This window comes from Physella acuta, unplaced genomic scaffold, assembly GCF_028476545.2.
Source record: "Physella acuta isolate Inbredline_101_S28 unplaced genomic scaffold, ASM2847654v3 ptg001645l, whole genome shotgun sequence".
NCBI lineage: Eukaryota > Metazoa > Mollusca > Gastropoda > Physidae > Physella > Physella acuta.
The window spans coordinates 39,353-58,717 of NW_026733159.1; the positions used below are offsets into that span (position 1 = coordinate 39,353).

At 46.7% G+C, this 19,365-nt stretch overlaps 1 protein-coding gene across 1 annotated transcript in view; it reads left to right on the forward strand.

Annotated features, from left to right (window-relative positions):
* The first annotated feature begins 2,769 nt into the window (after nucleotides 1-2,769).
* LOC131929527 (guanine nucleotide-binding protein G(s) subunit alpha-like) overlaps nucleotides 2,770-19,365 on the forward strand; it is a 33,944-nt gene continuing 17,348 nt past the window's right edge. Inside the window, exons 1-6 of the mRNA XM_059285776.1 lie at nucleotides 2,770-2,885; nucleotides 8,913-9,091; nucleotides 9,624-9,696; nucleotides 10,292-10,346; nucleotides 11,017-11,130; nucleotides 11,699-11,796. Of these exons, the coding sequence (XP_059141759.1) occupies nucleotides 8,932-9,091; nucleotides 9,624-9,696; nucleotides 10,292-10,346; nucleotides 11,017-11,130; nucleotides 11,699-11,796 (500 nt within the window). The 5' untranslated portion in view covers nucleotides 2,770-2,885; nucleotides 8,913-8,931. The remainder of the gene's footprint in view (nucleotides 2,886-8,912; nucleotides 9,092-9,623; nucleotides 9,697-10,291; nucleotides 10,347-11,016; nucleotides 11,131-11,698; nucleotides 11,797-19,365) is intronic.

Here is a 19,365-nt window from a genome sequence, read left to right on the forward strand (position 1 = left end):
AAAGTATATTTTGTTTATATAAATAAATATATTTTGTTCTATAAAAATAAATATATTTTGTTTTATTTCGTCTAGGCGGGGTCGGTGGACATGGGGGGGGGGGGGGGGGGGGAGGGGGCGCTGCCCACTGTGCACTTTAGCCGTCCCCTGGAAGTTATAGAAAAAAATTAAATAATAAAAGATATATACTATACCTTAACTATTGTCCGCCCCTCGAAGGCTTCAAGTGTCGCCTCCGGTCCCCCCCCCCCCGCCCCGTCCCCCGTAAACTTTAAGTACCCCCGACCCCGAACAAAATGTCTGAAAATACCCTGATCGAAGTTAGAAGTGATATGACGAATGTCGTTGCTGTTTGTACTCTGAATCCGATTATACCCGGTTACCGTACGTACGTGTACTTAATGAATGTTAACCCGACTCCTTTTTAACCGGCGCCCCACTTGTCTATTTTTAACATTCCCTCGTTGTGACTAGAAAAATTTTACCCATGTGATCTCAACCAGCCAATCGAAGGCGCTCAATACACTCCGCTAACTTCGACATCTGTTTGCAGCCTCACACTATGTCTGATGAGCCCACTACATTTAGTCAACGTTTGACCCAAGACCTAAACCACAATTCAACATTTGTTTTGGTTTGAGAACAAACGTATCAACATTACTGATAAAGGCACACGGTGTCGATTTACAAAATCACCCGGCTAAGAAAATCCGTCTTATCTTTGGACATGCTTTAAAAAAAAAACTTAAGCTGGTCTGACATTTGAAAAATAAATAACGAAAGATATCGCATGCAATGTTTGTTAATGTCTAAAGATCATGTTAATGCCAAAAGTTCATGTTAATGCCAAAAGGTCATGTTAATGCCAAAAGGTCATGTTAATGCCAAAAGGTCATGTTATTGCCAAAAGTTCATGTTAATGCCAAAAGGTCATGTTATTGTCAAAAGGCCATGTTTGTTTATGCCAAAATGCCATGTTTAATGCTAGTATGTTAAGCGGATTCGTCTGTAGTCCCACTTTGACATAGTCCTATCGTCCACCAGGATATAGTCCTATCTTCCCATTAGAACATAGCCCTATCGTCCACTAGGACACAGAGGCGTAGCGATGGGGGGGGGGGGGGCAGGGGGGTACATATGTCCCCGGGCGCCGACCTTAGGGGGCGCCAAAATGGGTTGTAAAACAAATTAAAATGTCATTTTAGCTGCATTTTTGCAATTTGAGGGGGGGGGGGGGGGTGCAAATCGAAAATTTGCTCCCGAGGGGGCCAAATTGAAAGTTTGTCCCCGGGCGCCGGGAAGGGTCGCTACGCCTCTACTAGGACATAGTCCTATCTTCCTATTATAACATAGTCCACCATAATAATTTTTCGACCTGACCCCATAGGTAGCCCCCCCCCCCCCCCCTTTGTTTTGTGCCGTCTTCCCTCTCCAGATTTCTCTTGGCCCCGCCCTAAAGGATCCCACGAGAAGCTTGTCTTGATACGCTGATCATTGTCTTCTCAATGGTGTAGCCAATCCGTCACAAATCTCTCTAAAGGATCTTCACTTCAGTCTGACTTCTTTCGTTTCCTACGGACTAGACATCTCCATGGGCTCAGCGGTTTCTGCTGTATCGCTAAAAGACATGACGTGTGGATTAACTTTTTTTCTTTCCTTTGTTCTTAATTGTAATTAGTTAAGTATTAAGTGTCAACGTGTTATGCGCCATATGGCATATGGCCCGTTGACTCCGATTCCAGCCTGCTTTTCTTTTTGGATTTGCTTCCATAGCCTTTGTCCAACCAAGAACAACTACAAGGCAGCAGTTGTTTGAATTTGGAGTTGTCTCTCCTAGAAGAGTGGCTGTCCCCAGCTAACGAGCCTCATCTGCCTCGAGACATTTCTGTTTAGCAACTATGAGCTTTACCAACTCGACCACGCCGACACCTGGCAGCAGTTGTTTGATTTTGGAGTTTTCCCTCCTAGATGAAGATGGGTTGCTGTGCCCGGCTATCGAGCCTCATCTGCCCGGGGTTCGAACAAGGGCAAGCTTATATATATACATATATATATATATATATATATATATATATATATATATATATATATATATATATATATATATATATATATATATATATATATATATATATATATATATATTCAAGCTTGCCCTAAACCCACAGTCAGCTCTATCGATGAAATCTTTAAGTAAAGAATAGTCCATAAAAGGTTAGTCGATACTCAAACCCCGCTCCCCCCCCCCCCCACATCGTCGCCACATAGCCTGGTCGCCCTCCCACCCCAAAACTAAGCGTAAATCTAACTGAAAATTAATCTCGTTTTTCATTTATGTTTCTAAAATATAAAATAAATAAATGCTACGTTACATTTTTTTTTAAAACCAAGGCGTGTGACATCATTAACGGTCGACCCCCTCCGTGTACAAATCATAAGGTTTCAATAAGCAGAACAAAATTAAAAAAACGCAAAAAAAAAAAAAAACCATTTTTATTAAACAACGCATGCTGTCGATTTAAGCCAAAGCTAATTAATTAACGCCGATCGATATTTCCTTCCCTAGCAAAATTAGTTAGCGTGTCGCTAAAAGTCACGTCACCAATCATTTATCAACAAGCTGACACCCCCCCCCCCCCCCTCACCTTAAAAAAAAATAACCCACAACAGCGATAAAAAAATTTACAGCGCTATAAATTGAGTTAACACCGGGTATTTTTTCCCCCATGGCCGTGAACAATGTTCATTCACTATGTTCAAAACATTGTTTTCGGTGAAGCGACAGGGACGTGACATGAGTTACTCGTTGTCTACAAATCATTTCAGGATCGATAACTCTTAATTATTTGTGTGCTTCTATTGTTTTCGCTGGGCCCACGATTCAGGTTTGATCATTGTTACAGAACATTTTTTTAAAATTCTCGACTAATCTAACACTCAAGGGAATAATTTTTAGATTTAGGTTTATTTGATTATTAAATATTTTTCAATAAAACAATTCATCTCCGATAACTAACCGATTCGGGCCATCTGTTTTTTTTATACAATGTGTACCATTTTTACTACTTTCAATAATTTAATCAGGATTACCTGTAATGTTATTTAATCCAACGTCATTTGTTTGAAGAAAGTTAAAAAAAATAATAAACCGAATGAAGTAATAAATTGTACGTTTAATTTTGTTTTAAAATCAGTGTACGAATCGTATACATTTAAGAAATGAGGTAGATCTATACATCAAGACAATTTTGATTTTATTGTTGTAACTTAGGCCTTGAGCGTATCACTTCCACAGGAGAGGAGTTAGAGGGGTATTGCTGACTCAACTAGATCTCTCTATGAGAGATTTTTATAAAGTTGTAAACGTTTCTCTGAATCTGTCTGTTCAGTTGTTTGAGATCATATCTGTTTGGGATTATTTCCAAATTATTTCTTAATTGCATGCACAAAAAATCTTCGCTCAATTGTTTTTCTTTAATGCGGTGTCCCGTCCCGTCCCCGGTTGGTCCTTGTCCCCCCCCCCCCCCTCCCCCCTGGTCATTGTTTCCCCAAGCGAGATTTTCTCATAAATCCACACTGAAAAGAGTGGCCTACTTAAAACAAAAAATCAAGTTGCACACGACTCTAACGAAGGTAGATGTGTAGTGTTTAAATTTATTACTTCCCTTTGTCAGAAACATTTGTTACTTCCCCTTCTCAACCAATCGACCATTTGATCGCTGGCCGCCTAAGTGCACGCAGTAAATAAATTCTTCTTAGACTACGACACTACCGTCTGCTTATTCCGAGATAATAAAAACAAACGACCACTAAGTTATCAGCAAGTTTACCTAGTGATATGTGCTTCGTCTTCATTATTATAACAGTTAACTTTTGGGGTGAAATATTTATTTTAAACTTTTCCACCCCCCCCCCTCCCCCACAAGTCCAGAATTTCTTTCAGGCATATCTTCCGAAGAAAGTCTACTACCACCCCCGAGCAAAATGGAATTATATACCCCCCCCCATTCGAAAATGTCAACTGCCCCCCCCCCAACATACCCCGGAGAAAATAGTCTGATAGAAACACTGCCCCCAACTTTAAAGCTAGCAAACACTCGCGAGCTGAATGTACGCCGATCAATGAAAATCAATGGATGATTAAAATCTGGATTAAAAAAAAAAACATGCCGTTTTGTTAAATTTGAAGGTTTCCATTTTAAAACAGAAAAAAAAATTGCGGCGCCATGATTTTGACGTGATGTCAAAGTTTTTTTCCCCAACAAATTCCAAGGTTACCAAGGTCGTCTCTACAGCTAATGCTACGGCATAAGTCAGGTTTTGTTTGTTTGTAAATTTTAGATAATCTTTGTCACGTGGTTCTTAAAGTAGAGATGGAGAGGGGGGGGGGGGGTGAGTTTTTGAAATTAAATGTGGCGTGAAAAAAACGTCATCTTATGTTTATTTGATGATTTGTTTTGACTAAACCCGCCAAAGATCAGTTTTTCTTTCAAAAGATAGTTTTACTTGTCTCCGCCTTCCCTCCCCAACGCTAGGAAATTTTAGTCCGCCCCTCGGAAAGTTTCAAGGTGCCCCCCCCCCCCCATATAAATAAGTCTGGAAGAAACACTGCCGAATGCCAAAGCCCCTGATGAGCAAAGGGCTGCAGATATACCTCTCAAATCGTACTCTTTTGGGCAGCTCTCTTTAGTTAAGCCCTTGTATTTTTTATGTAAAGGATCCCACCCTAGTTTTTTAAATATTTTTAAATAGTTTAGAATTGTTTTTAAAAGATAAAACCAACAGAAAACGATTAGATATTATTATAAATAGAATTTACAAAAAAATACCAACGACGATAACATTTATGAAAGTCTCGATAGTAGCACCCATGGAGTACCTTAAGTTATAGAAAACTTTGGGTAATTTTAGCGCCCCAAATCCCTAGGGTCTACCTGGCGACTCACGAGTTAGCTACTAAGTCTGAGACAAATAATACACGTTGTAAATCTCGCCATGACGCTTCAAGTATTGACACCCCCAACATATTTAACTTATGCTAAATATAAGCCATGTCAATCTATAAATAGCCACACTATCACAGTCCAAAAACAATGGCCGCGCCGAGTCTATTTATATCTAGAACAAACACCGTCGTACCGTTGCTTGTTTGTTCTGTCCCTATAAGTACCCGTGAGTGTGCCTACATGTCTTTGTCAATGTTAGTGTTGTTTGTTCTATGGTGACCCTCTGTTTGTTCTATGGTGACCTTCTGTTTGTTCTATATTGTCTGATCCATTACTGTAGCAATTTGTCGCCTTAAGGTAACTGTTGATAGTTCAAGTGACTAATGACGGCGCACTAATCAACTTTCGAAATTGAATCAAAACAAAAATTAAGCCATATTTTAGTCCAAAATCGACACGACCATCGCTAGCATTGGACGGTGTGGTCGGGGATTAGAGCGCAGTACTGCTAACCCAAAAGTCTCGAGTTCGGACCTAGGGGCGAGGTAACAATGGGTATCTCACAAGAAAAATAAAGGCGCCTAAGCATCGGACTGACGACACTATTTTTATGCCCAAAAAATCAAATGAACCCAACTGCGTCTGGTCTGAAAAGTTAACTTATTTTATATCATGAATAGGTTAAATCGTATACATTAGCTAGCATGTATACAATGAGCTACGCATGAAATAGACTAATGCTTGAGGATTAGTTTATCGCTGAAAGAAACAACCTTCAAATGTCAGCTACAGGTCTTTTCTGACATTAGACCGGAACTGATAATGTCGCGTTCACAACACGTGGTCAGAACTACTCTAACAAACACATTAGTTTAATTCCAGAGTTATCGCCCATTTCCGACTACGCTATCGATAATTGGGGGTTAGCCTTGCGGAGTGTGATAAAACTTTTTTTTTCTCTCTGCAGGTCTGAATGTCGATTAGAGATATAGATTTGACATTAACTTTGTTGAAAGGTCATGGCACTAGTGTAGGTGTGTGTATGTATGTGTATCTGAGTAGTTCGATCCACTCATGTCACACGACCCACCCCTCCACACGACCCACCCCTCCACATGACCCACCCCTCCACATGACCCACCCCTGGTACATGACCCACCCCTGGTACATGACCCACCCCTTGTACATGACCCACCCCTGGTACATGACCCACCCCTGGTACATGACCCACCCCTGGTACATGACCCACCCCTGGTACATGACCCACCCCTGGTACATGACCCACCCCTGGTACATGACCCACCCCTGGTACATGACCCACCCCTGGTACATGACCCACCCCTTGTACATGACCCACCCCTGGTACATGACCCACCCCTGGTACATGACCCACCCCTGGTACATGACCCACCCCTGGTACATGACCCACCCCTGGTACATGACCCACCCCTGGTACATGACCCACCCCTGGTACATGACCCACCCCTGGTACATGACCCACCCCTGGTACATGACCCACCCCTGGTACATGACCCACCCCTGGTACATGACCCACCCCTGGTACATGACCCACCCCTCCACATGACCCACCCCTCCAAATGACCCACCCCTCCACATGACCCACCCCTCCACATGACCCACCCCTCCACATGTCCCACCCCTCCACATGACCCACCCCTCCACATGACCCACCCCTCCACATGACCCACCCCTCCACATGACCCACCCCTCCACATGACCCACCCCTCCACATGACCCACCCCTCCACATGACCCAACTCTCCACATACCCACCCCTCCACATACCCACCCCTCCACATGACCCACCCCTCCACATGACCCACCCCTGGTACATGACCCACCCCTGGTACATGACCCACCCCTCCACATGACTCACCCCTCCACATGACCCACCCCTGGTACATGACCCACCCCTGGTACATGACCCACCCCTCCACATGACCCACCCCTCCACACGACCCACCCCTCCACATGACCCACCCCTCCACATGACCCACCCCTCTACATGACCCACCCCTCCACACGACCCACCCCTCCACACGACCCACCCCTCCACATGACCCACCCCTCCACATGACCCACCCCTCCACACGACCCACCCCTCCACACGACCCACCCCTCCACACGACCCACCCCTCCACACGACCCACCCCTCCACACGACCCACCCCTCCACACGACTTACCCCTCCACACGACCCATCCCTCCACACGACCCACCCCTCCACACGACCCACCCCTCCACACGACCCACCCCTCCACACGATCCACCCCTGGTACATGAACCACCCCTGGTACATGACCCACCCCTTGTACATGACCCACCCCTGGTACATGACCCACCCCTGGTACATGACCCACCCCTGGTACATGACCCACCCCTGGTACATGACCCACCCCTTGTACATGACCCACCCCTGGTACATGACCCACCCCTGGTACATGACCCACCCCTGGTACATGACCCACCCCTGGTACATGACCCACCCCTGGTACATGACCCACCCCTGGTACATGACCCACCCCTGGTACATGACCCACCCCTGGTACATGACCCACCCCTGGTACATGACCCACCCCTGGTACATGACCCACCCCTGGTACATGACCCACCCCTGGTACATGACCCACCCCTGGTACATGTCCCACCCCTCCACATGACCCACCCCTCCACATGACCCACCCCTCCACATGACCCACCCCTCCACATGACCCACCCCTCCACATGACCCACCCCTCCACATGACCCACCCCTCCACACGACCCACCCCTCCACACGACCCACCCCTCCACACGACCCACCCCTCCACACGACCCACCCCTCCACATGACCCACCCCTCCACATGACCCACCCCTCCACATGACCCACCCCTCCACTGCCTTTATATCAGAATCCTTTCATTCATTCAACTATAACTTTCTACTATCGATTACCATCAATCACAAATCAATACATGCCAACTGAACGTGTTGTAGATTTCAAAACACGTTGATCAAACATTACTTACCTTATGTTGTTAACACTGACATTAAAAAAATAAAGCAATAACGGCTAAATCTTTTAATTTAACTTTCGATTTTTCTGAACTTACAGTACATTCATTTTATTCCTGAATTCGTTCTTCAATAGTTGATACATTTGAGTAAAATGTACATTTCAGCGAGTATTGTAGCCGTTTTACTATCCACGATTCCAGCTTATTGCATCCGTTCGTTGTTTTCACAAAATTGTATCCACGTGGATAACAGTGGTTTGTTTGATCCATTTCTTGAATAACCAGCTAAATCAATACTTACAGTAAAAAATTTAAGTCCTTAATTTCTTTTATGTTATGAAGTAGAGCACATGTTGGTCACGTGTCGTAAATTAGAAAATGGCGACCTGGCTGTTTATTTACGTTAATCGCTGTTGTATCATTATTAGTAACCTACTTTGTACAGCTGTCGTATTTGTATGTGTACTGCTGTCCTATATGTACAGTGTACAGCTGTCTTTCGTATTTGTATCTGTAACACTGTCGTATGTCTACTGTGTACAGCTGTCTTGTGTGTATTATACACAGATTTTCTATGTGTAACGTGTACAACTGTCCTTTGTGTACCGTGTACAGTTGTCTTCTGTGTACGTACAGTGTACAGCTGTCTTCTGTGTACGTACTGTGTACCGCTGTCCTTTGTTTACTGTAACGAATCAGGAACTATAGTAATTCACTTTTTCAAATATCGATTTTCACTACAATGACTTTTTTTTTATAATGGGTAGAAACCGGATATACATGTCACCTTTAGGCGTTACAAATCAAACATGTGATTGATCGTGATTGATAACCTGATCAGATTCTTTCAAAATCTAACAAACGATTAGTGAAAACTGATTTCTTTTCGTGGAGAGTTCTCTAGTTGCTGTACCAGTGTAGGGACTTGATGATTAACGTTGTTTATCAAAGGGCAGCAACTCATGTGACCATGATGGCGTGTTGCGGTGTGTGTGTGTCGGATGGTGAGGAAGAGAACTACAGTTCTAGGGACGAGGCGAAGAACGCGAGGAGAAGAAATCACGAGCTGACCAAACTCTTGAAGAAACAGCACGCTATCGACACGAAGAGGCTACGTCTGCTTCTGTTGGGTAAGTCAGTTCTTAAGTGGGTTCTTATTTGTTTGTTTTTTAAAGTGGATTCTTATTTTTTTTTTAAAGTGGGTATTTATTGTTTTGGTTGGTTTTTTGGTGGCTTCCTATTTTGGGCGGTTTTTAGTTGATTCTTTTTTTTTGTGGGTTCTTACTTTGGGTGGTTTTTTTTCAGTGGCTTCTTATTTTAGCTGGGATAGTTTGAATTGGATCTCCATTTTGGTGGTATTTGTTTTGTTTGCTAAGCGACTAACGTTCTTATAATAATTTTTCATTTGTCGGCAAATAATTAGTTTTGGTGAGGTTGTTACTTGGGGAAAGTAACATGTTTAGTGACCTTTAGTGCAAATGACCTCAGTGACCCTAAGTGCCAATGACCTCAGTGACCCTAAGTGACAATGACCTCAGTGACCCTAAGTGCCAATGACCTCAGTGACCCTAAGTGCCAATGACCTAAGTGACCCCAAGTGCCAACGACCTCACTGACTCTGCGTACGGATGCCCTTTAAAATGACCACTGTTACTGTTACAGGAGCCAGCGAGTCTGGCAAGAGCACCATCACCAAACAGATGAAAATAATTCACATCAACGGATACACCTTCTCGTAAGTCTGCTATTGTTTACTGTTACCCCGACTAATACAACAATGTAAGTAGGTGGATATCCATAAAAACCTTTGTAGAAACTGCTTATTTTAATTCATTAAAATAGTTATTTTAATATTTTACACATGTACTAAACTTACCTTTTTAAAACTGTTTTATGATACATACATTTTTAATTTTTTTTTTACCTGCACATTTAACAAACGGCCATTAACATAGGAAAAATGTAACCCTCATAGACAGGTTACCCCATAACCTAATACCTACACTCAGTGGCGTAGAGAGGTCGGGTGCCACCCGGTGCGGCACTTAATCAATTTTCGATGTTCACCCCCCCCCCCTCCCCCCTCAAACTTTCAATTTCCACCTCTTACAAGACTATTTAACACTCGAATTAATCGCTCAATTAAGTGTAATTATCATTTTTCTCTATATATTTTGCTATTTTTTGCCTTGGAATCACCCCCCTAATGGTGTCACCCAGTGCCGTCCGCACCCCCCGCCCCGCCCCCCCCCCCCCCTCGCTACGCCTCTGCCTACACTCCCCTAGTTCTTATTTCTGAATACCCCACCCCACCCCCTCTTTTTTTTTAGTGAAAGACTGGAGAAAATAAAAGACATCAACCGTAACGTCAGGGAATCTATGTTAGTAAGTCGTTTAAAAAGTATCACCAACATGTTAACGAAATTATGGATTGATTTTTGTGGGTGTAATAATGTTAAATGCGATTGCACAAGACAGTATATATTAATGACCTGTGTATAAATGACACTGTTTATATCGTCTGTCCCGCATGACATGTATACAACAACATAAAATAGCTGTTATCATTTGTCACTGTGCTGACATAAGCCTATGCACTCTATGCCTTTCTGATGCTCGGTACCAGTTTAAGCTGGGTGGACTCAGGAAGGTTTATATTAAGTTTGATTGCGCTGCTTATCCAAGATTCGAAAGATTAACGAAAGCGCCCAAATGTCTGTCTTGGCAAAAGCTTCAAAATGTCTGTCTTAACGAAAGCTCCCAAATGTCTGTCTGTACATTTTTTACTGAAAGAAAACTCCTTAACTCTCTCCCTATCCCCAGTCATAACTATTTCAAACTAACCCTGATCATAATACTGACCAAAGTCTGACCGTAGAAATCTTTGTTCAACCTAGCCCTTAATCCTTATCGTGACCTTAACATCGATACCGACAAAAATACAACAACTAAATTTGGTTTTATGTTCCCAGCGTTAATTATTAACTGCGATATTAATTTCACACAACAAAATCAAAGGGAGGCGACTAGCATGTTTTCCCGTACCTTCCCACAGAGTATCGTGGTTGCTATGCAACTGTTGTCCATCTCGCTGGAGAGGGAAGAGAACAAGACCAGCTTTGACTTTATCCTCACGGAGGCTGCCAAGGAGGTCACAGAGTTATCTGAGGTAGGTGGAGGGGTGGAGGGGTGGGTGGGTGGGGGTAACTAAGATTGATGGTTAAATATTCAGTCCTCATACCCCCTCGTCACAACCAGCCTGACACACTTGGCCCGACACACTTGGCCCGACACACTTGGCCCGACACACTTGGCCCGACCCCCAACCACCCGACCCCCAACCACCCCGACCCCCAACCACCCCGACCCCCGACCCCCGACCCCCAACCCCCCCGAACCCCACCCCCCATAAACCCCCACCCCCCCTAAACCCCCACCCCCCTAAACCCCCACCCCCCTAAACCCCTAGCCACCCGAAACCCCAATGACACCCCGCCCAACCACCCCGACCCCGAATCACCCCGACCCCCAACCACCCCGACCCCCAACCACCCCGACCCCCCAACCACCCCGACCCCTCAACCACCCCGACCCCCCAACCACCCCGACCCCTCAACCACCCCGACCCCCCAACCACCCCGACCCCCCAACCACCCCGACCCTCAACTACTCCGACACCCGACCCCCACCTAACCTGTGACAAACTAGGTCACTCACCTGTCTACCTTTACCTGCAGGTGTTCTGGGACCACTGTAAGAGCCTGTGGGCAGACGCCGGTGTCCAGCACTGCTACAACCGCTCCCACGAGTACCAGCTGATCGACAGTGCCAAGTAGTGAGTTACAGAGAGTTCTAGAAACATTTACCTCACATTTCCATAATTGCGCCAAAATTTAACAAATCCCAAGTTCGATATTTGCCGTCTGACACCTGTCTGACCCCTGTCGTTTGACCCCCCCTGTCGTCTGATCCCTGTCGTCTGACCCCTGTCGTCTGACCCCTGTCGACTGACCCCTGTCGTTTGACCCCTGTCGTCTTAACCCGTGCCGTCTGACCCCTGTCGTCTGACCCCTGTCGTCTGACCCCTGTCGTCTGACCCCTGTCGTCTGACCCCTGTCGTCTGACCCCTGTCGTCTGACCCCTGTCGTCTGACCCCTGTCGTCTGACCCCTGTCGTCTGACCCCTGTCGTCTGAACCCTGTCGTTTGACCCCTGTCGTTTGACCCCTGTCGTTTGACCCCTGTCGTTTGATCCCTGTCGTCTGACCCCTAGTCGTCTTACCCCTAGTCCTCAAGCCTCACACCACTATTTAATTCTATAGCTCTACATTATAAACGTTTGAATATTGGCTTAAACAACAGACATGTACGGAAGGGCATAGCGTGCAGACAATGAAGTTATCTTAGTCTGGGAAAACCCTTTTAAAAATAGTTATCTGTATTTTCATTCAACAATCGTGTCCGTGTTTTTTTTTTTGCTTGTATTATACTGCATTGATTTGACCAATAATCTCCCTTTGATATGAGTGAACTGCACTGGTTTGATCCTGGATGGTTGTGGGTTTATCAGTCCATACCGCTAGACTTCCGCTTCTGAGGTCTGTGTGGTGTCGTTAGTCAGCGGTGAGGATTGGATCTTAGACCTATCACCAAGTTGTATCTAATATCGTCGATTGGCTAAGGGAGATAACAAGATTTAAAAAATGCAACTCGAGTGGTCTTTTCGTTAAAAAAAAATCTTAGGCTATAAATAGCCGTATCTTGAGATCGAAACAAGTGAAATTGTGGTTAATTTTTAATGTCCTTTGTACGGGTGTAGGAATTGGTGACATGATGGGTCTGTAAGATCCTAATGCAGGAGGAGGAGGGGGTCATTCACAAGCACACCCCTACCTCCATTGATCTGTTACTAAGTCCTGACAGGGGTCTGCTGTGTCATGGTTGACGACTGTTAGGGGTCAGCTGTATGTTAGTGGGGGGTCAGCTGTATGTTAGTGGGGGGTCAGATGTATGTTAGTTGGGGTCAGATGTATGTTAGTGGGGTCTATGTTAGTGGGGTCTGCTGTATGTTAGTGGGGTCTATGTTAGTGGGGGTCTGCTGTATGTTAGTGGGGGGTCTGCTGTATGTTAGTGGGGGTCTGTTGTATGTTAGTGGGGGTCTGCTGTATGTTAGTGGGGTCTATGTTAGTGGGGGTCTATGTTAGTGGGGGTCTGCTGTATGTTAGTGGGGGTCTACTGTATGTTAGTGGGGGTCTGTTGTATGTTAGTGGGGTATATGTTAGTGGGGGTCTGCTGTATGTTAGTGGGGTCTATGTTAGTGGGGGTCTGCTGTATGTTAGTGGGGGTCTACTGTATGTTAGTGGGGGTCTGTTGTATGTTAGTGGGGTCTATGTTAGTGGGGGTCTATGTTAGTGGGGGTCTGCTGTATGTTAGTGGGGGTCTGCTGTATGTTAGTGGGGGTCTGTTAGTGGGGGTCTGCTGTATGTTAGTGGGGGTCTGCTGTATGTTAGTGGGGGTCAGCTGTATGTTAGTGGGGGTCTACTGTATGTTAGTGGGGGGTCAGCTGTATGTTAGTGGGGGGTCAGCTGTATGTTAGTGGGGGGTCAGCTGTATGTTAGTGGGGGGTCAGCTGTATGTTAGTTGGGGTCAGATGTATGTTAGTGGGGGTCTATGTTAGTGGGGTCTGCTGTATGTTAGTGGGGTCTATGTTAGTGGGGGTCTGCTGTATGTTAGTGGGGGTCTGCTGTATGTTAGTGGGGGTCTACTGTATGTTAGTGGGGGGTCTGCTGTATGTTAGTGGGGGGTCTGCTGTATGTTAGTGGGGGTCTGTTGTATGTTAGTGGGGGTCTGCTGTATGTTAGTGGGGGTCTGCTGTATGTTAGTGGGGGTCTGCTGTATGTTAGTGGGGGTCTGCTGTATGTTAGTGGGGGTCTGCTGTATGTTAGTGGGGGTCTACTGTATGTTAGTGGGGGTCTGTTGTATGTTAGTGGGGTCTATGTTAGTGGGGGTCTATGTTAGTGGGGGTCTGCTGTATGTTAGTAGGGGTCTGCTGTATGTTAGTGGGGGTCTGTTAGTGGGGGTCTGCTGTATGTTAGTGGGGGTCTGCTGTATGTTAGTGGGGGTCAGCTGTATGTTAGTGGGGGTCTACTGTATGTTAGTGGGGGGTCAGCTGTATGTTAGTGGGGGGTCAGCTGTATGTTAGTGGGGGGTCAGCTGTATGTTAGTGGGGGGTCAGCTGTATGTTAGTTGGGGTCAGATGTATGTTAGTGGGGGTCTATGTTAGTGGGGTCTGCTGTATGTTAGTGGGGTCTATGTTAGTGGGGGTCTGCTGTATGTTAGTGGGGGTCTGCTGTATGTTAGTGGGGGTCTACTGTATGTTAGTGGGGGGTCTGCTGTATGTTAGTGGGGGGTCTGCTGTATGTTAGTGGGGGTCTGTTGTATGTTAGTGGGGGTCTGCTGTATGTTAGTGGGGGTCTGCTGTATGTTAGTGGGGGTCTGCTGTATGTTAGTGGGGGTCTACTGTATGTTAGTGGGGGTCTATGTTAGTGGGGGTATGCTGTATGTTAGTGGGGTCTATGTTAGTGGGGGTCTGCTGTATGTTAGTGGGGTCTATGTTAGTGGGGGTCTGCTGTATGTTAGTGGGGTCTGCTGTATGTTAGTGGGGGTCTGCTGTATGTTAGTGGGGGATCTGCTGTATGTTAGTGGGGGTCTGCCTTATGTTAGTGGGGGTCTATGTTAGTGGGGGTCTGCTGTATGTTAGTGGGGGTCTATGTTAGTGGGGTCTATGTTAGTGGGGGTCAGCTGTATGTTAGTGGGGGTCTGCTGTATGTTAGTGGGGGTCTATGTTAGTGGGGGTCTATGTTAGTGGGGGTCTGATGTATGTTAGTGGGGTCTGCTGTATGTTAGTGGGGGTCTATGTTAGTGGGGGTCAGCTGTATGTTAGTGGGGGTCTGCTGTATGTTAGTGGGGGTCTGCTGTATGTTGGTGGGGTCTATGTTAGTGGGGGTCTGCTGTATGTTAGTGGGGTCTATGTTAGTGGGGTCTGCTGTATGTTAGTAGGGGTCTGCTGTATGTTAGTGGGGTCTGCTGTTTGTTAGTAGGGGTCTGCTGTATGTTAGTAGGGGTCTATGTTAGTGGGGGTCTTCTGTATGTTAGTGGGGGTCTGCTGTATGTTAGTGGGGTCTGCTGTATGTTAGTGGGGTCTGCTGTATGTTAGTGGGGTCTATGTTAGTGGGGGTCTGCTGTATGTAAGTAGGGGTCTGCTGTATGTTAGTGGGGTCTATGTTAGTGGGGGTCTGCTGTATGTTAGTGGGGTCTATGTTAGTGGGGGTCTGCTGTATGTTAGTGGGGGTCTGCTGTATGTTAGTGGGGGTCTGCTGTATGTTAGTGGGGGTCTGCTGTATGTTAGTGGGGGTCTGCTGTATGTTAGTGGGGGTCTGCTGTATGTTAGTGGGGTCTATGTTAGTGGGGGTCTGCTGTATGTTAGTGGGGTCTATGTTAGTGGGGGTCTGCTGTATGTTAGTGGGGGTCTGCTGTATGTTAGTGGGGGTCTATGTTAGTGGGGGTCTGCTGTATGTTAGTGGGGTCTGCTGTATGTTAGTGGGGGTCTGCTGTATGTTAGTAGGGGTGTGCTGTATGTTAGTGGGGTCTATGTTAGTGGGGTCTGCTATATGTTAGTGGGGTCTATGTTAGTGGGGGTCTGCTGTATGTTAGTGGGGGTCTATGTTAGTGGGGGTCTGCTGTGTTAGTGGGGTCTGCTGTATGTTAGTGGGGTCTATGTTAGTGGGGGTCAGCTGTATGTTAGTGGGGGTCTGCTGTATGTTAGTGGGGGTCTGCTGTATGTTAGTGGGGGTCTATGTTAGTGGGGGTCTGCTGTATGTTAGTGGGGTCTGCTGTATGTTAGTGGGGGTCTATGTTAGTGGGGTCTGCTGTATGTTAGTGGGGTCTATGTTAGTGGGGGTCTGCTGTATGTTAGTGGGGGTCTGCTGTATGTTAGTGGGGGTCTACTGTATGTTAGTGGGGGGTCTGCTGTATGTTAGTGGGGGGTCTGCTGTATGTTAGTGGGGGTCTGTTGTATGTTAGTGGGGGTCTGCTGTATGTTAGTGGGGGTCTGCTGTATGTTAGTGGGGGTCTGCTGTATGTTAGTGGGGGTCTGCTGTATGTTAGTGGGGGTCTGCTGTATGTTAGTGGGGGTCTACTGTATGTTAGTGGGGGTCTGTTGTATGTTAGTGGGGTCTATGTTAGTGGGGGTCTATGTTAGTGGGGGTCTGCTGTATGTTAGTAGGGGTCTGCTGTATGTTAGTGGGGGTCTGTTAGTGGGGGTCTGCTGTATGTTAGTGGGGGTCTGCTGTATGTTAGTGGGGGTCAGCTGTATGTTAGTGGGGGTCTACTGTATGTTAGTGGGGGGTCAGCTGTATGTTAGTGGGGGGTCAGCTGTATGTTAGTGGGGGGTCAGCTGTATGTTAGTGGGGGGTCAGCTGTATGTTAGTTGGGGTCAGATGTATGTTAGTGGGGGTCTATGTTAGTGGGGTCTGCTGTATGTTAGTGGGGTCTATGTTAGTGGGGGTCTGCTGTATGTTAGTGGGGGTCTGCTGTATGTTAGTGGGGGTCTACTGTATGTTAGTGGGGGGTCTGCTGTATGTTAGTGGGGGGTCTGCTGTATGTTAGTGGGGGTCTGTTGTATGTTAGTGGGGGTCTGCTGTATGTTAGTGGGGGTCTGCTGTATGTTAGTGGGGGTCTGCTGTATGTTAGTGGGGGTCTACTGTATGTTAGTGGGGGTCTATGTTAGTGGGGGTATGCTGTATGTTAGTGGGGTCTATGTTAGTGGGGGTCTGCTGTATGTTAGTGGGGTCTATGTTAGTGGGGGTCTGCTGTATGTTAGTGGGGTCTGCTGTATGTTAGTGGGGGTCTGCTGTATGTTAGTGGGGGATCTGCTGTATGTTAGTGGGGGTCTGCCTTATGTTAGTGGGGGTCTATGTTAGTGGGGGTCTGCTGTATGTTAGTGGGGGTCTATGTTAGTGGGGTCTATGTTAGTGGGGGTCAGCTGTATGTTAGTGGGGGTCTGCTGTATGTTAGTGGGGGTCTATGTTAGTGGGGGTCTATGTTAGTGGGGGTCTGATGTATGTTAGTGGGGTCTGCTGTATGTTAGTGGGGGTCTATGTTAGTGGGGGTCAGCTGTATGTTAGTGGGGGTCTGCTGTATGTTAGTGGGGGTCTGCTGTATGTTGGTGGGGTCTATGTTAGTGGGGGTCTGCTGTATGTTAGTGGGGTCTATGTTAGTGGGGTCTGCTGTATGTTAGTAGGGGTCTGCTGTATGTTAGTGGGGTCTGCTGTTTGTTAGTAGGGGTCTGCTGTATGTTAGTAGGGGTCTATGTTAGTGGGGGTCTTCTGTATGTTAGTGGGGGTCTGCTGTATGTTAGTGGGGTCTGCTGTATGTTAGTGGGGTCTGCTGTATGTTAGTGGGGTCTATGTTAGTGGGGGTCTGCTGTATGTAAGTAGGGGTCTGCTGTATGTTAGTGGGGTCTATGTTAGTGGGGGTCTGCTGTATGTTAGTGGGGTCTATGTTAGTGGGGGTCTGCTGTATGTTAGTGGGGGTCTGCTGTATGTTAGTGGGGGTCTGCTGTATGTTAGTGGGGGTCTGCTGTATGTTAGTGGGGGTCTGCTGTATGTTAGTGGGGGTCTGCTGTATGTTAGTGGGGTCTATGTTAGTGGGGGTCTGCTGTATGTTAGTGGGGTCTATGTTAGTGGGGGTCTGCTGTATGTTAGTGGGGGTCTGCTGTATGTTAGTGGGGGTCTATGTTAGTGGGGGTCTGCTGTATGTTAGTGGGGTCTGCTGTATGTTAGTGGGGGTCTGCTGTATGTTAGTAGGGGTGTGCTGTATGTTAGTGGGGTCTATGTTAGTGGGGTCTGCTATATGTTAGTGGGGTCTATGTTAGTGGGGGTCTGCTGTATGTTAGTGGGGGTCTATGTTAGTGGGGGTCTGCTGTGTTAGTGGGGTCTGCTGTATGTTAGTGGGGTCTATGTTAGTGGGGGTCAGCTGTATGTTAGTGGGGGTCTGCTGTATGTTAGTGGGGGTCTGCTGTATGTTAGTGGGGGTCTATGTTAGTGGGGGTCTGCTGTATGTTAGTGGGGTCTGCTGTATGTTAGTGGGGGTCTATGTTAGTGGGGGTCTGCTGTATGTTAGTGGGGGTCTGCTGTATGTTAGTGGGGGTCTGCTGTATGTTAGTGGGGGTCTATGTTAGTGGGGGTCTGCTGTATGTTAGTGGGGGTCTATGTTAGTGGGGTCTGCTGTATGTTAGTGGGGGTCTATGTTAGTGGGGGTCTGCTGTATGTTAGTGGGGGTCTGCTGTATGTTAGTGGGGGTCTATGTTAGTGAGGGTCTGCTGTATGTTAGTGGGGTCTGCTGTATGTTAGTGGGGGTCTATGTTAGTGGGGGTCTGCTGTATGTTAGTGGGGGTCTGCTGTATGTTAGTGGGGGTCTGCTGTATGTTAGTGGGGGTCTGCTGTATGTTGGTGGGGGTCAGCTGTATGTTAGTGGGGGTCTATGTTAGTGGGGGTCTGCTGTATGTTAGTGGGGGTCTGCTGTATGTTAGTGGGGGTCTGCTGTATGTTAGTGGGGGTCTGCTGTATGTTAGTGGGGTCTATGTTAGTGGGGGTCTATGTTAGTGGAGGTCTGCTGTATGTTAGTGGGGGTCTGCTGTATGTTAGTGGGGTCTATGTTAGTGGGGGTATGCTGTATGTTAGTGGGGTCTATGTTAGTGGGGGTCTGCTGTATGTTAGTAGGGTCTATGTTAGTGGGGGTCTGCTGTATGTTAGTGGGGTCTGCTGTATGTTAGTGGGGGTCTGCTGTATGTTAGTGGGGGGTCTGCTGTATGTTAGTGGGGGTCTGCTGTATGTTAGTGTGGGTCAATGTTAGTGGGGGTCTGCTGTATGTTAGTGGGGGTCTATGTTAGTGGGGGTCTATGTTAGTGGGGGTCAGCTGTATGTTAGTGGGGGTCTGCTGTATGTTAGTGGGGGTCTATGTTAGTGGGGGTCTATGTTAGTGGGGGTCTGATGTATGTTAGTGGGGGTCTATGTTAGTGGGGGTCTGATGTATGTTAGTGGGGGTCTATGTTAGTGGGGGTCAGATGTATGTTAGTGGGGGTCTATGTTATTGGGGGTCTATGTTAGTGGGGGTCAGCTGTATGTTAGTGGGGGTCTGCTGTATGTTAGTGGGGGTCTATGTTAGTGGGGGTCTATGTTAGTGGGGGTCTGATGTATGTTAGTGGGGGTCTATGTTAGTGGGGGTCTGCTGTATGTTAGTGGGGGTCTATGTTAGTGGGGGTCTGATGTATGTTAGTGGGGGTCTATGTTAGTGGGGGTCTATGTTAGTGGGGGTCAGCTGTATGTTAGTGGGGGTCTGCTGTAT